At 44.7% G+C, this 13,429-nt stretch overlaps 2 protein-coding genes across 2 annotated transcripts; one reads left to right on the top strand and one right to left on the bottom strand.

Moving 5' to 3' along the window:
* Positions 1 to 88: 88 nt before the first annotated feature.
* LOC123869869 (28S ribosomal protein S21, mitochondrial) lies at positions 89 to 688 on the bottom strand. The gene is made up of 2 exons (XM_045912949.1): positions 438 to 688; positions 89 to 332 (listed from the first exon to the last, which is right to left on the bottom strand). Exons 1-2 carry the CDS (start codon positions 609 to 611, stop codon positions 216 to 218), a joined length of 291 nt encoding a protein of 96 aa, XP_045768905.1. The 5' UTR covers positions 612 to 688; the 3' UTR covers positions 89 to 215.
* Positions 689 to 1,287: 599 nt separating this feature from the next.
* LOC123869870 (WD repeat-containing protein on Y chromosome-like) lies at positions 1,288 to 13,088 on the top strand. Its single transcript, XM_045912950.1, has 18 exons — positions 1,288 to 1,712; positions 2,178 to 2,384; positions 2,797 to 2,908; positions 3,325 to 3,482; positions 4,076 to 4,252; positions 4,848 to 5,027; positions 5,298 to 5,531; positions 5,740 to 5,992; positions 6,498 to 6,634; positions 6,965 to 7,053; positions 8,166 to 8,360; positions 8,663 to 8,785; positions 8,913 to 9,073; positions 9,626 to 9,837; positions 10,351 to 10,532; positions 11,658 to 11,799; positions 12,262 to 12,459; positions 12,933 to 13,088. Exons 1-18 carry the CDS (start codon positions 1,437 to 1,439, stop codon positions 13,071 to 13,073), a joined length of 3,177 nt encoding a protein of 1,058 aa, XP_045768906.1. The 5' UTR covers positions 1,288 to 1,436; the 3' UTR covers positions 13,074 to 13,088.
* The last annotated feature ends 341 nt before the right edge of the window (positions 13,089 to 13,429 follow it).

Raw genomic sequence — 13,429 nt, 5'->3', positions numbered from 1 at the left:
TTTTTTGTTTTATTTACATAAATTATTACCTAAGAAACTAACTTTTGCATGTAATTTTTGTGAATATCTTTTTATTTGGGTAAATTTAATGAATTTTGTTTAAGGTCTTTTTACATTTTATGATCATAGATGTGTGGTAGTCATGACAATATAATTCATAAGCCACAAGTTACTAAATAGCTACGCGAAATTAAAATCTATTTAAATAGCTAAGTTTAATGGCATCCAGGAAATGGTTCGTGACGGTTTTTCCGAAGTACGAATTGTATTTTTCTTTCCATGTCTTCGTTGTAGATGGCTTTGCACTTTTCGTGGTTTATACGCCGTCTTGTCTGAATACAGAAAGACATTAAGTTTACAAAACACAGCTAACTTTAGGAAATCAATGAGTTTCAGAGAAGCTTTTAGTAAACAGATAAGGGGCCTAAATGTAATACCTGAAACGGTTTCTCGTAATATCTGGTAAGTCTGTACTGCTCCAAAATACCGTCCTTGCCAAGAACTCTGTTGATCAGCCGACAAGCATCTTCCACATTATTATTCTTTACAAATACTGTGCGTGCAATGAACGAAGGGTGTCTATTTCCCAATAATTTTAGTGTTAAAAACATTATAATAAATAAATTATTTGGGAAAAGTTTAGGTTATTTTTTTATTATGACATTGACACCATTGACGCGAGAACATAGATTCGCGAGAATCTGGTAGTTTTTTTTACTGTAGTTATGGCTCTGCATTCTAGGACTACAACGATATCTGCGTCACAGACAAATAAACATTAAAGTCGCTGGCTATTGTGATTTGTGGAACATAGATGTATAAAAATGAAAATTATTAAATGGATCGGATACATTAAAAAAAATAGTGAAAATATTTTCAGCTTCCATTGACTTGGATATTTCGCTTATCAGATAGCACTTAGCCATAGTAATTAGGTATCGCTAATATACCTTACCCACGTAGTTAGTGGTTATCATGAAGCTATTTAGGGGATGTGACCGGAATGGTGTCGATACCTACGCTACAAAATAGAAATTATAGCTCGACTCGTAGTATCTGGGTAGGTAGGTACTGGTTTATTTCCACACATGTCACGTATTCACTTCCACGATAAGTAATTACGTTCAGTAATTCAGAAGTTATAAGGCTCTCTGACAGACGGAAGGTCAGCCACGTCCGTTAAAATTTGCTTCCACCTTTACCCTGCACCATCGATATAATAGATATCGATGCCCTACACATTATCAACAAGGAGTTCTTTTCATTAGTTTTTCTCATCAACACCAATTGACATATTGATTTCAGTCGAGCCTGTCATTGACTTTGTATGTTTTCTAGTTACATTGTTTCTAAAAAATAAAAATAAGTTTATTTGTTACTTAAAATATTATTATTAGCAATCATCGGCTTACCTATGTCTTAAATCACTAAGCAAAATGGCGAATAATAGTGAAGTCAAGTCGATCATGTCGATATCTACTCGGTCGGAAGCTAATCTAAGGTCGGAAGGCAGTACGGCGCCGCTATCGCGTCAGCGCTGGCGAAACGCGCCCTTGCACGAAAGATGTTCTATGGCAGAGATGGTGAAGATAAAAGAGGCCTTTCAAGAGGCGTACAGGAATAAATTGATGGCAGAGGAATTCAGAAGGCTCTTGAGGACGCTGCTGAACGTGGAATACGATGATGAAGAGTTCAATATATTGTTCATGAAGGCAACTTATTAGAGTATTAAAGTTGTAAATTGATGCATTTTGACCTTTTGAGTCTCTAGCCTCGCTCCATAAACTCCCGTTTTCCCCTCACTAGATTCATTCAATTAAAGTAGTTTACGTCACGAAAGTTGAAAAGTCAGCGAATATTGAGCAGGTACAAGCTGTGCGGGCGGAAAATGGGTCCTTATAATTTCAAGTTTTATGGTGTTAACAGAACTCTTCTCGTATAATGATGATGCCAGTTCACGTCAAAACACCTGGGAAGTCTCGGTGTGGGTGTGTGGTGTTCTTATTTCCATTTTTCGACTGCGAAACTTCTTAACTTTTTGTCTTTGAAATAAACCCCACCTCCAAGAGACCTTAGCAAGAACACCATCCACACTCGCGTTGTCGGTTCTTGTGCTCTTGTCAAATGTTCTCGGTCTGACTTTGGAGCAAACTTAATGTAATTTAAATGTTTTACAGATAAATACGTCCCGTAACGGTGAGATCGACTGGGACGAACTGGTCTCGCACCTCCTGCTGGGCTACTTCGCCAACGACCCAGAGAACCAGCGCGCCACACTGCAGTTGCCTATCATGGGTTTGCCCAGCGTCATGCCCTCGCAGCATCGGCAGCCCGTCTCCAGGATATGCTTCTGCCCGGATGTCTTTAAGGGAAGGGCATTTCTTGTTTTTGGATTTAAATTGGACGCAATTTCCTACCGACAAAGACACAGCCACGTGATTTAACTTTCCCAAAGAACACCTGGCTCTTCCAACATCAATGAACGTTCCAATACGCCAGTAGAAAACCGATTAGGGATATGAGTTCAATAAAAACTGCAATACATCTTCCAAGTTTGTCCGCTTCCATCTTAAAATGCACCATCCGTTACCATCGTCATGGACACATCGTAGTCAATGCCATCAAAAAAAGTGCATGAATTTCATCCACCTTAACGTGTCCGTTAGTGATGGAGTTTTTTAGTTCTGGTTATGTGAAGGAGGAGGATTGGTTTATATCCAGGAATTATATTAAGAAAGTTGAAAAAAATCTGTTCAAGCTATACCTACCTTATTTGACCTTGTACTTTTACTTCAGGATCGGAGCACAGATCCGATGCAAGGGAACTACATGACGGTCAGCCGCGACGGTATGATCAATTGGTGGTCGCTCGAAATGTCTCTTTTGCGGACAGCCTATTCCTCCAGCCGTTAGTTAAGTTTTTTTGATTCCACCACAGGAGCCAAAGTTTTCGACGGCGACGCAGCCAGAAATTTCTTTGCCACGTGATTAATTACTTTTCTTGCGTTAAAATACGTTAAGCTGTAGGCGAACTATTTGAGATAAGTAACTAGTTCCTGCTTCACTTTTCTACCATAGCAGCACGACATCAATAAGGTAGGTATACACCCCTACATAGTTGACATTGAATGGACTTGTACAAAGCTGTCTGCTTCCTTGTTTTGATATTAATGCTCTTCATTAAGGCTTCGGTTTTTCCCTACACTAATAACATAGGTACCTTCAAATCAAGATTGAATAGGCATTTTCTGGGCAAGCAGTGTCCTCTTCCATTCCCCCCTTTCATCAATCCTCTTTTACCAAACAGATCGATTTCCTTACCAGCACACCTGAAGGTACGAACCACCTGGGTGACAGACATGGTGTGTCTGCCGGACGTCAACATTGTAGTGACCAGCTCGACGGAGCGCGATCTCCGCTTCTACGACTGCACCGCCAAAACCTTCACCCTCAAGATCGTCATCAGCAGTTGGGAGTACATGGTACACAATTTTGGCTTGATTATGTACTTGTATATGACGCATGACTGTATACGGGAGCTGTGTCTGTGTGCTCGACCGTAGCAAAAGGGAAAATGTCCTACCGAGCGGTGTTGTGCTCGGTAGCGCCAGCTGGGCCTGGGTTGTAATTTGAAACTTCTATATACCTACCTAACTACTGCAGATTGATAAACGCTCTGACAATGCGATTGAAAGTTGCGTATTTTACTTGAACTTCCGATAAAGCTACCCGTGCTGCCGTCTAGATCGTACGTCGTGAGTGCTTGGCTTCGTGCATAGAGCGTTTGTTGATTGACTGAGTTTAGAAGCGACATCTGCTTGTGCATGTGCCAACCGCCACAATTGTAATACTATCCACTTTGACTGTAAGGCCCTACTGCTTGTACTGACATCTTGCATACTCAATCCAGAAGAATTAAACCTATGTTAATCAATACCTATAAGAAGCGTAAAGTGGGAAAGCGTAAAGCGTAAAGGATCAGGGTGAACAAAATCACACCCTATAAAATTAATGATCATTTCCACTATAATATGCCTTTAGACTAAAATACATTGGCCAATTTTTTGATTAACAGATATGCACAATGTACTACCATTTCAACAAGGATCCAAACGAGGACTCAATTTTGATATGTGGTGACGTGGCGGGTAATGTTCGGGTGATGACGTTTTCGCCGATAGAGCGTGGCCCATTCCGCAACCAGCCCGGCCGGGCGCTGTTGCAGTTGAGGCACGTGGATCTGCAGAGACGGGTAGACACAGATAGAAACCATTAAACTTTAGGATATTTACTAGAAATAGCAACAGTAGATGTGCGCATATTGTGGTTAATGAAAGGAGTCACGTCCCATTGCAATGAGGAGTATGACGCAGAAAGAGAGAGAGAAAGTTATTTCCACATGTCTCGGTTTTGTACCACTTGTATCCAGCGACTACCTGCTGTAGTGCCCGGCAAACAACTCGAGCATTGGCCCGAATGGCGGCTGCACGCGATTAGTTGATCAGTCGGTGTGAGTGCACGCGATTGGTTGATACGTCGACTTTCACTTCCCGGATTCGCCAACTTTCTCCCACTACGCTGTTTCTGGCCCAAGTTGTTTGCGGGCACTATACGGTCTGTTTGATGTTACCGGTACTAGTTCCAGTGGATGGTCTACCAACCCTACACTTTCCGATGTAATTTCACCATTCTAAAACCTTGGGTCTCCAACAAGTATCGGCTCTTCGAACAGTGAGCTCCACACAGACATGTTCTAGATATGCGTGCTGCAACTTAGACCCTAGGTGTGATTGTCATCAAGAGCAAGCCTAACCTCTGAGCCTCTTCAATAAATAAAACCATTCCAGCCTCGTCTGCTCCCAGAGTTGAAGTTGACGGAGATGAGCCGGGTGCACAGCGACTGGGTGCGGCAAGTGTCGTTCTACGCGTCGCTGCACTGCATCGTGTCATGCTCCACGTGTCCTGACGCGCTGCTGATGTGCGACCTCGCTGCCTCCAAGACGCACAACATGTTCCGGGTGGACAAGGTCTTTTTATTTTGTTAAAAAAAAATTTGGTTAGATGTGCAACTGAAATACACACTAGCCTATTTGGTAGCTAAGAGTGCAGGCTGGGATTTAATAGCGTAGGTTACCTACTAAAAAAAAATTAAATCTGCAAACCGTTGGATTTAGGAACTTAAGATTTAACATTTAGGCACGTAAGTTAAAATCTCTGTACAAAGACCTTCACACTCAGAAGAATGTATGATAAACTTCTCTCGAACTAAACTGGGGCGAGTTGAATGTTGCATCCAGGGTATCCAATGCTTCGTGTTCGACGAGGAGGCGCACGTACTCGCGACGGGTGGGCCCGACTGCGTGGTGCGCGTGTGGAACCCCTTCGTGCCCAGCAAGGCCAGCGTGACCTTCCACGGCCACCACGCGGGCATCACGGCGCTCGTGCTGCAGAACAACGGCCAGGTCGTCTACTCGCTGTCTCGAGACCGTGTCATCAAGGCCTGGGACGTGCAGGGACAGGTTTGCGTGCAGGTGAGAAGGTTAGTGCAACTTGGCATAACTACTCGAGTTTTATTTATTTATTACCAACGACTACTCTTTTATTTCGGGCAACAAGGTCATATTGCCCGCGTATACTTAGTATGCCGCTTACATAATTCAGTGAGAAGCTACTTGCTTACCTATCAAACATGTCAGATATGGAATAGCTGTTTGTGCGTAATCATTCCACTTGTCACAGACCTACATCGACATTCCGTCCCAAATCGGCGAGCGCACGCCCATCTCCGCAGTGTACAACCCTGCGACTCGCGAGTTCATTCTCGCCGCTATCAAGATCGCTGTGATAGTCCTCGACGAACAACTGAATCCCCAACACACGGACGGGTTCACGCACTCGCGCGCAGTCGCCAAGGTGCTCTACAACCCGCTCTTCAAGGTTGTCATCACATGCGGCATGGACAGCATTATCATCAACTGGGATCCGGTCACAGGTTACTTCCATACCATATTTTAACTTCTGATACATAACAACCGGGAATCCGGTTATTTTCTAGTCTTAATTTATTTGCTTAGTAGGTAGGATACCAATAATTTTATACAAAGCATTTTCAATATTTTTTCACAAGTTTTTTGCCAGAAGCTATCAATAAAAGACTGTTACTTGATGGGTATCAATCCCAAGAAGTCTACCAACTTCCTAGTAGACATCCACTGCCTGAAATATGTAATATATCTCCTGTAGGGACTTATACATGCCACGATATTGTGGTGCCTGAATCCAGTGCAGCAGTTTCCTGCTACTCATTTGATGTCATTTAGTCACTGTAGTGGAGGGTTACCAATACAACGCTTCCAGGTATTAGGTCACCATTCTGACACCTTAAGACCTCAAAGTTGTCAAACCAAGCCCGAGAACTACAAGTTAGGCAAAATGCCACTAAAGTCTCACGAAGTTCAGTGTTTTCAGTGATGAGTGATGAATCACTTCAATCACAGGTAAGCGCAACGTGCTGGTCCGCGATGCGCACACGCGCCTGCTGCACGGGGAGCTGATTCCCGTGGAGATCACGGCCGCTTGCTTTGACCCTGGCTTTCAGCTGTTGCTTACTGGTGCCAGAAACGGCACTCTTAAGGTTATCTTTTTAGTTTGGGGGAGGAGGAACATCCTCATGGATACCTCAGTGTTTCAGGTAGGTATGCCCGACTGCATCAGGGATGCTGCCCAACGGCCTATGGATAAAAACCTCCACCTCTTCTTCGCTCTATTTTCCGGGTAAACCCTTTGCATCTGCAAGATGGTGATTCCCCTGGTGCTGCAAATGTTCATAGGCGATGAAAAAAACCACTGAACTTTAGGTATATAAAAAGTTTTCATCGGTTCGCTATTCGTTTCAAAAAACGCAATCTCTGACAACAATTTTTTTATCCAGCTATATAAATGCTTTAAACAAATATTTTTGTAGGTTTGGAACTTTAACACGGGCCTTTGTTTAAGAAGTATGGAAATTGAACATATGTGTGAAGTTACTAACTGCTTCTGGGTGGAAGGAAGGTTATTTTATTTGCTATAGATAAATATCAAATAAGTATATCTAAGTTTTCTTACAGTAGCTTTATTTCTTTCAAATAAACCGAACATCCAATTAGCAACACCAAACATATAGATGTGAATGATGATATTTAATGTGAAAATCGCAATTCTTTTGATTGCCCAATCCGTTTCACAGTTTAGTTTTAGCAAGAGAACCGTAAATTCCGTCGAAAAAAAAGACAAAGCTGCTCATTTTGGTCCAATGGTTGGAAACGTCCAAAAGGTAATGAAAAAAAAAACCAAGCCATCCTAAGTCTCCGACTATCAAGTCAGCAAATAGAGGACACAAGAAAAAACTTTTGAAACTGCAATAAATTTTGTGATGAACAAAACTTATCGCCACAGTCTACAAGTTGAGGGTCTGACATATTAGGTTTAGGTTTAAAGATATTTATTCTCATAAAGACATAGAAAAGTCATTCACATGAGAACTTAACTCTAAGAATACACTATTCGCCATTTTATTGCATAAATAAATAGTACTCATTCAATGCATTTATCGAAGTAACTTGAATTACTCATAATGTGAGCAGCTAACTCAGTTTTAAATGCATTGAATGAGTGTACATTTTTTATCTGTGCCGGTATTTTATTGTATAGTTTAGCTCCTTCATAGGTAAGGGTTTTTCTGCCATAATTTGTTCTGGTTTTGGGTAGGACAAGGTAACTGGCTCGACGAGTTTTAGTTTTAATTTTAGTAAATGTGATATCTGTGTGGATTGTTTTATTTATAGTTTTTCTAACAAAAATACATGTGTTGTATATATATAACTGATGAACGTTCATAATTTTGGTGTCAATATAAAGTTTTTTAGTTGATGTTCTAAAGGGATATTGGAAAAGAATTTTTATTAATTTGTTTTGAGCAGTTTGCAGATGAGCTAATCTTGTCTTGGCAGCACTTCCCCAGACTTCAATTAAGTATATTAAGTGTGGTTTAATTAGGGTATTATAGATAGTGTAACGAAGCTCACGTGGTATAGATTTTGCTAGATTTCTGATAGAGATATTATATTCCATCAGTCTATCAAAAAAAGGAATATTCAATATCCATGACCTCAAAAATGCAATAGGATCCTAGCAGTGGGTTGGAACCGCCACGTCACAGAGTTCGAGGACTCGGGCACCAGCTCCAGCGGCAAGGCGTGGGAGACGAGGCACTCGGATGACGTGCTTGCGGCGGCCGTGCGCGCGCCGCTCTCGCTCGCCACCGCCTCCTACAACTCGGAGCTCGTCTTTTGGAAGCTGGAGACTGGCCAGCCATACAGGTATGAACAAAATACAATAGGATCCTAGCCTATAGTTCCAATCCTATGGATTGGAACCGTCACGACACAGAGTTCGAGAACTCGGGCACTTGAAATTTTTAAATCCCAACTATTATTGGACAAGTTTCACATTGTGAAATAAATAGATAGGTTTTGTAATCCATTACAAGTTAGCCCTTGACTACAATCTCACCTCGAGGTAAGTGATGTGGTCATTTACGAAGGGAAACAGCTTACTTAGGGGAGTCGCTTGGACAGCTATGGGACATGGAATTAACAAGCTGATGATTATTGTTCCACAGACGTTTCTCATGCACGGACCCCATGTTGCGTATAAAGTTGATGTACAGCAAGCGCCCCGCCTCGCCGCAAGCCACGTCAGCAGCGACTGGTCGACGCAGCATGTCCACAATAAAGCGACCGAGGTAATTTAAATTTTTATCCTATTCCGACAAAGAAGTACCAGGTTTCAATGCCTTTTAAGTAGTATCATCATAAAGGTCAGTGTATCTCAGGAGGAGGCCATATTTATTACAATGAGTTGTTTAGCAGCATGAGCGGTCGTGAGCTGATCGACTCCTCGGCTGCGATGCAGAAGGCGCGCGCACGCCGCGTATCCACGGTGACGTTGCCGGCGCGCGCGCAGCACATGCGCCAGCTCGCCGCGCACGCAATGATCTTCCTCACCACCAGGCCCTGCCATATGCACGTAGGTGGGTACTTTTTTAAATTCATTACTGTGGGCACGCTTGTCCACAATCACACCTGATGGAAAGTGATGATGTGTGATGAAGTATGATGAACCCATGACTTCCCATTCGGGAAAGCAATAACCATTAGACTATCACGGCTCTTCCGCATACTTTAGTAAAATTTCGGGTTTGAGGTATTCAGTGACTAGATTGGGTGTTATTGATATTAACCGGGTGCTCTCCGAGACACGTAGAATACGGACAAGCCCAATTCAAAGTTTCATTCTCATTTGGTTACCGGCTCGGGTTAGCGTCGTACTTACCCAGCACAGTCGATAGATCAGAATTTAGCCAAACATCCTTGTTTGGGTTTCCTGTGGCAAGGATGTTTGGCCACGGGACGCTTACCGAAATATGTGATGCCATATTGTATGTGAGTATGTATACTCAGATACTTCTCCAGTTTAATACATCGAAATTCGAAACTGAACCATGCCTCGAAATCTCAGCAGGAGATCATCAGTATCTTTAAAGACTAATCTAATTACAATAGTTTGTAACTCGGTATTGCAGCGTCCCTCATAGTAAGTCTGGAGAATGGCCAGGTGCAGTGCTGGTCGGACCACCCGGCCGGCGGGCTGCAAGGCGCCTTCCAGGGCATCCACACCACCGGGGACTACGTCTCCGCCTTCGCGACGGACGTCGACAACGACTTTCTCTTTACTGGCACCACTGTGGGATACATCAAAGTCTGGCTTATGAAGAACTACCTCGTAAATGAACAGGCAAGACGGGAAAAATTCTACATAATACATTTTTTCACGGGATTACTTATCAGAAGTTAGTTTTCGACGGTGACAAAACCAAAAAACATGTGCAGCTATTTACCAATAAAATAAGTTGCGGCGATATTATAAGGCTTTCTGCCTTAATTTGTTAGCTAGATACATGCTACATAACTACGTGTCCGAGTGAAAATCGCAATCGCCTTTGATTGGCTGCCATACTTACTACCGGCTACAGCAAGAATACCATCAGCCAATTGAAACAATTGCCGTTATACGCTGTAGCTATGGGAGAATCACAACTTTTGTGTTAAGGATGGTGAGCTTCCCACGTGAGAGCCAGAGCTTTTTATTTTTTCGCAAGGTAGGCTTGCCTTGACGACAATCGAGTCTAATGGGAATCAATGACGAGGTAGGTTAGGAAAGTAGGAGGTAGACCTAGAACACTTGCCCAGCAGATCCTATACAATTTTGCCCCGTAGGCGCTCATGCTTTGCTAACCTCAATGTCCAGGTGCACGTGAACATGCCACAACTGCGGCTGATGTTTCCGTTCCTGTGGCGCGACCGCATAGAGGGGCGCGCCAAGCGCAGCGTGCGCGACCAGCCGCTGCCCCTACTGCTCAACAGTTACCGCGCTCATTTGCGCTGCGTCACTGCGCTCGCCTACATCGATGACCTTCGGCTCGTGCTCAGGTTTGTTCTCATTCCGATGCTTCTGCGCGTGGCGCGACCGCATAGAGGGGCGCGCCAAGCGCAGCGTGCGCGACCAGCCGCTGCCCCTACTGCTCAACAGTTACCGCGCTCATTTGCGCTGCGTCACTGCGCTCGCCTACATGATGACCTTCGGCTCGTGCTCAGGTTTGTTCTCATTCCGATGCTTCTGCGCGTGGCGCGACCGCATAGAGGGGCGCGCCAAGCGCAGCGTGCGCGACCAGCCGCTGCCCCTACTGCTCAACAGTTACCGCGCTCATTTGCGCTGCGTCACTGCGCTCGCCTACATCGATGACCTTCGGCTCGTGCTCAGGTTTGTTCTCATTCCGATGCTTCTGCGCGTGGCGCGACCGCATAGAGGGGCGCGCCAAGCGCAGCGTGCGCGACCAGCCGCTGCCCCTACTGCTCAACAGTTACCGCGCTCATTTGCGCTGCGTCACTGCGCTCGCCTACATCGATGACCTTCGGCTCGTGCTCAGGTTTGTTCTCATTCCGATGCTTCTGCGCGTGGCGCGACCGCATAGAGGGGCGCGCCAAGCGCAGCGTGCGCGACCAGCCGCTGCCCCTACTGCTCAACAGTTACCGCGCTCATTTGCGCTGCGTCACTGCGCTCGCCTACATCGATGACCTTCGGCTCGTGCTCAGGTTTGTTCTCATTCCGGTGCTTCTCCGAGTGGCGAACGCAATACGCTGTACTTCTGACTATTTCTAAAGACAAAGCAGTTGCATTGTAACAGCTCGTTCAGCTTCACGCAAATTACCTACTTCACTACTATTACGATATGATCTTCTAGTGCTTTGGTCTACAAGTTCGGTGTAAAATGTTCTCTTTTTATTAACACTTTTATAAAATTAATCCCATCGCCGAGCTGCTACCGAAAATGTCTTAACAGACATGTTCCAAACTTTTACCACAAGAACAAAGAAGCAGTTCAGCTTATTGCATTACCATGTTTGCAAAGTTGTCATCTGAATAAATGATAAGATAATTCTGTCTGAAACTTTTCTGTATTTCCTCTTTCTTCTACGTTGGCAACGTAACTGAATTCATGGTAAGAGTACGTTGTGGCGGATAGTTTTCTGTATTTGTTGTTTGTGTGGCGGCAGCGGTTCGTCGGACTACAGCGTGCGCATGTGGAGGCTGTCGGGCGAGTACCTGCAGACGCTGGGCAGCTTCGTGCCGTGGAACATCAACGTTACGCGCTTCCCGCCCGACGTCCGGAAGGTGGCCAGCTTCACCACCTTCAAGGTACATTTTTTTATAGTTCAAGGTAGGATTAAAATAGCTACAATGTCACGATCGCAATCGCCTCTGATTGGTTGATCTCGCTTTCTATTGGCTGCAAATTGCAATGCATTGTTGCAACAATAACAGCATACATATCAACCAATCACATAAATTGCGACTGTAATAAAGATTGATGCAGGTTTTTCGGAATCGATCTACTAATTCCTATATAGACGTCATATCTTCTTATACTTAAATAAAAATCAATGTTTGTATGTTTGTGTTCTATAGGCGGCTAAACCGCTGATCAGATTGATATGAAACTTTGGTAGGGTGTTCTGAGGGCGCCCGAGATGGTTCCTGCATCAAAAAAACTATATATATATGTGAATAAAAAAAAATCATGTTTGTTTACGGCATTGCAACGCATGCCGGGTACAGCTAGTTAGTTATGTATAAAAGTAGCAACTATGCGGTATGCAGGTGTGGCGCGGCGGCTGGGTGTCGCGCTTCGTGCCGGGGCAGGCGGTGGTGGACACGCTGCGCGACATCACCGCGCGGGAGCTGCGCACGAGTACGTTCGGCGCGCCGTGCGCCGAGCCGCTGCTGGGCCACCACCTGGCCCTGCCGCGCCGCCCCGAACCGCAACCGCCACCGAAGCTCGACGACTCACTCCCCACGGTTCGTATAGCCACTTCAGCGTAAAGAGATCCATATTCTACCAGCTTTGGCTATCTTGATCACATGCCCCAAAAATATACATATGGCAGTACGCTCTTTCAACAGCTCTCACGAATCTATTTACCAAGTTACCATTGTCTAGACAGAGCGAATCCTATGTGATCACGGAGGCAAGATGGAGGGGTGATACTCGACAAAGCCAGCAGAACAAACTTTTGATTTTTAAGGTTCCGTACCTCAAAAGGAAAAACGGAACCCTTATAGAATCACTTTGTTGTCTGTCTGTCCGTCTGTCTGTCCGTCCGTCCGTCCGTCCGTCCGTCCGTCGTGTCTGTCAAGAAAACCTATAGGGTCCCATTGACCTAGAACTAATGTCTATTACCTATAACTGTTACTAGTTTCGATTACTATTTTATAGTCCATTGCATTCGCCAGCCTTGAGTTCAGAAGTAATGTGTTTGAGTTGACGTTAGATCCCGCTGTACGCGCACCTGCGCATGGCGTCCACGCAGCCGGTGCGGCGGCCGCCCACGCCCGAGCTGGTGCGTGCCACACGCGTGCGCCGCGACGCCGCTCGCGCGCCGCGCACGCACTTTGAGAACACCGAGCCTTGATCAGCGCGACACGTGCTCACGTCTTACCCGACTATTACATTATAACGATTAAACATAAACAATCAAAATATCGTTTTATTTGTAGCGTTTATAATGAACTCTACTAACTATTTCTATATTATCTATATTCTATACTAAGTATATTATTATCTATTGAAAACTAATTCTTCTTCTTGACGCGATCAGTCCGCTTGTCGACCTGCTTGGGCCGGCAGGCGTCCAGCAGTTTACTATCCAACTCCAGCTCAACAGACGCGGCCGACAGCAAATTGCCATCTAGCTGTACGCGCATCAAGCCAGCTGTGTCCACCGGGTGGAAGGCTTGATTGGTGCGCCCAGCAACTCGGTGGTATCAT

The sequence above is a fragment of the Maniola jurtina genome, chromosome 11 (genome assembly GCF_905333055.1).
Source record: "Maniola jurtina chromosome 11, ilManJurt1.1, whole genome shotgun sequence".
Lineage (NCBI taxonomy): Eukaryota > Metazoa > Arthropoda > Insecta > Lepidoptera > Nymphalidae > Maniola > Maniola jurtina.
Note: the sequence above shows the minus strand (reverse complement) of the source record. Positions and strands in the feature narration are given on the sequence as shown.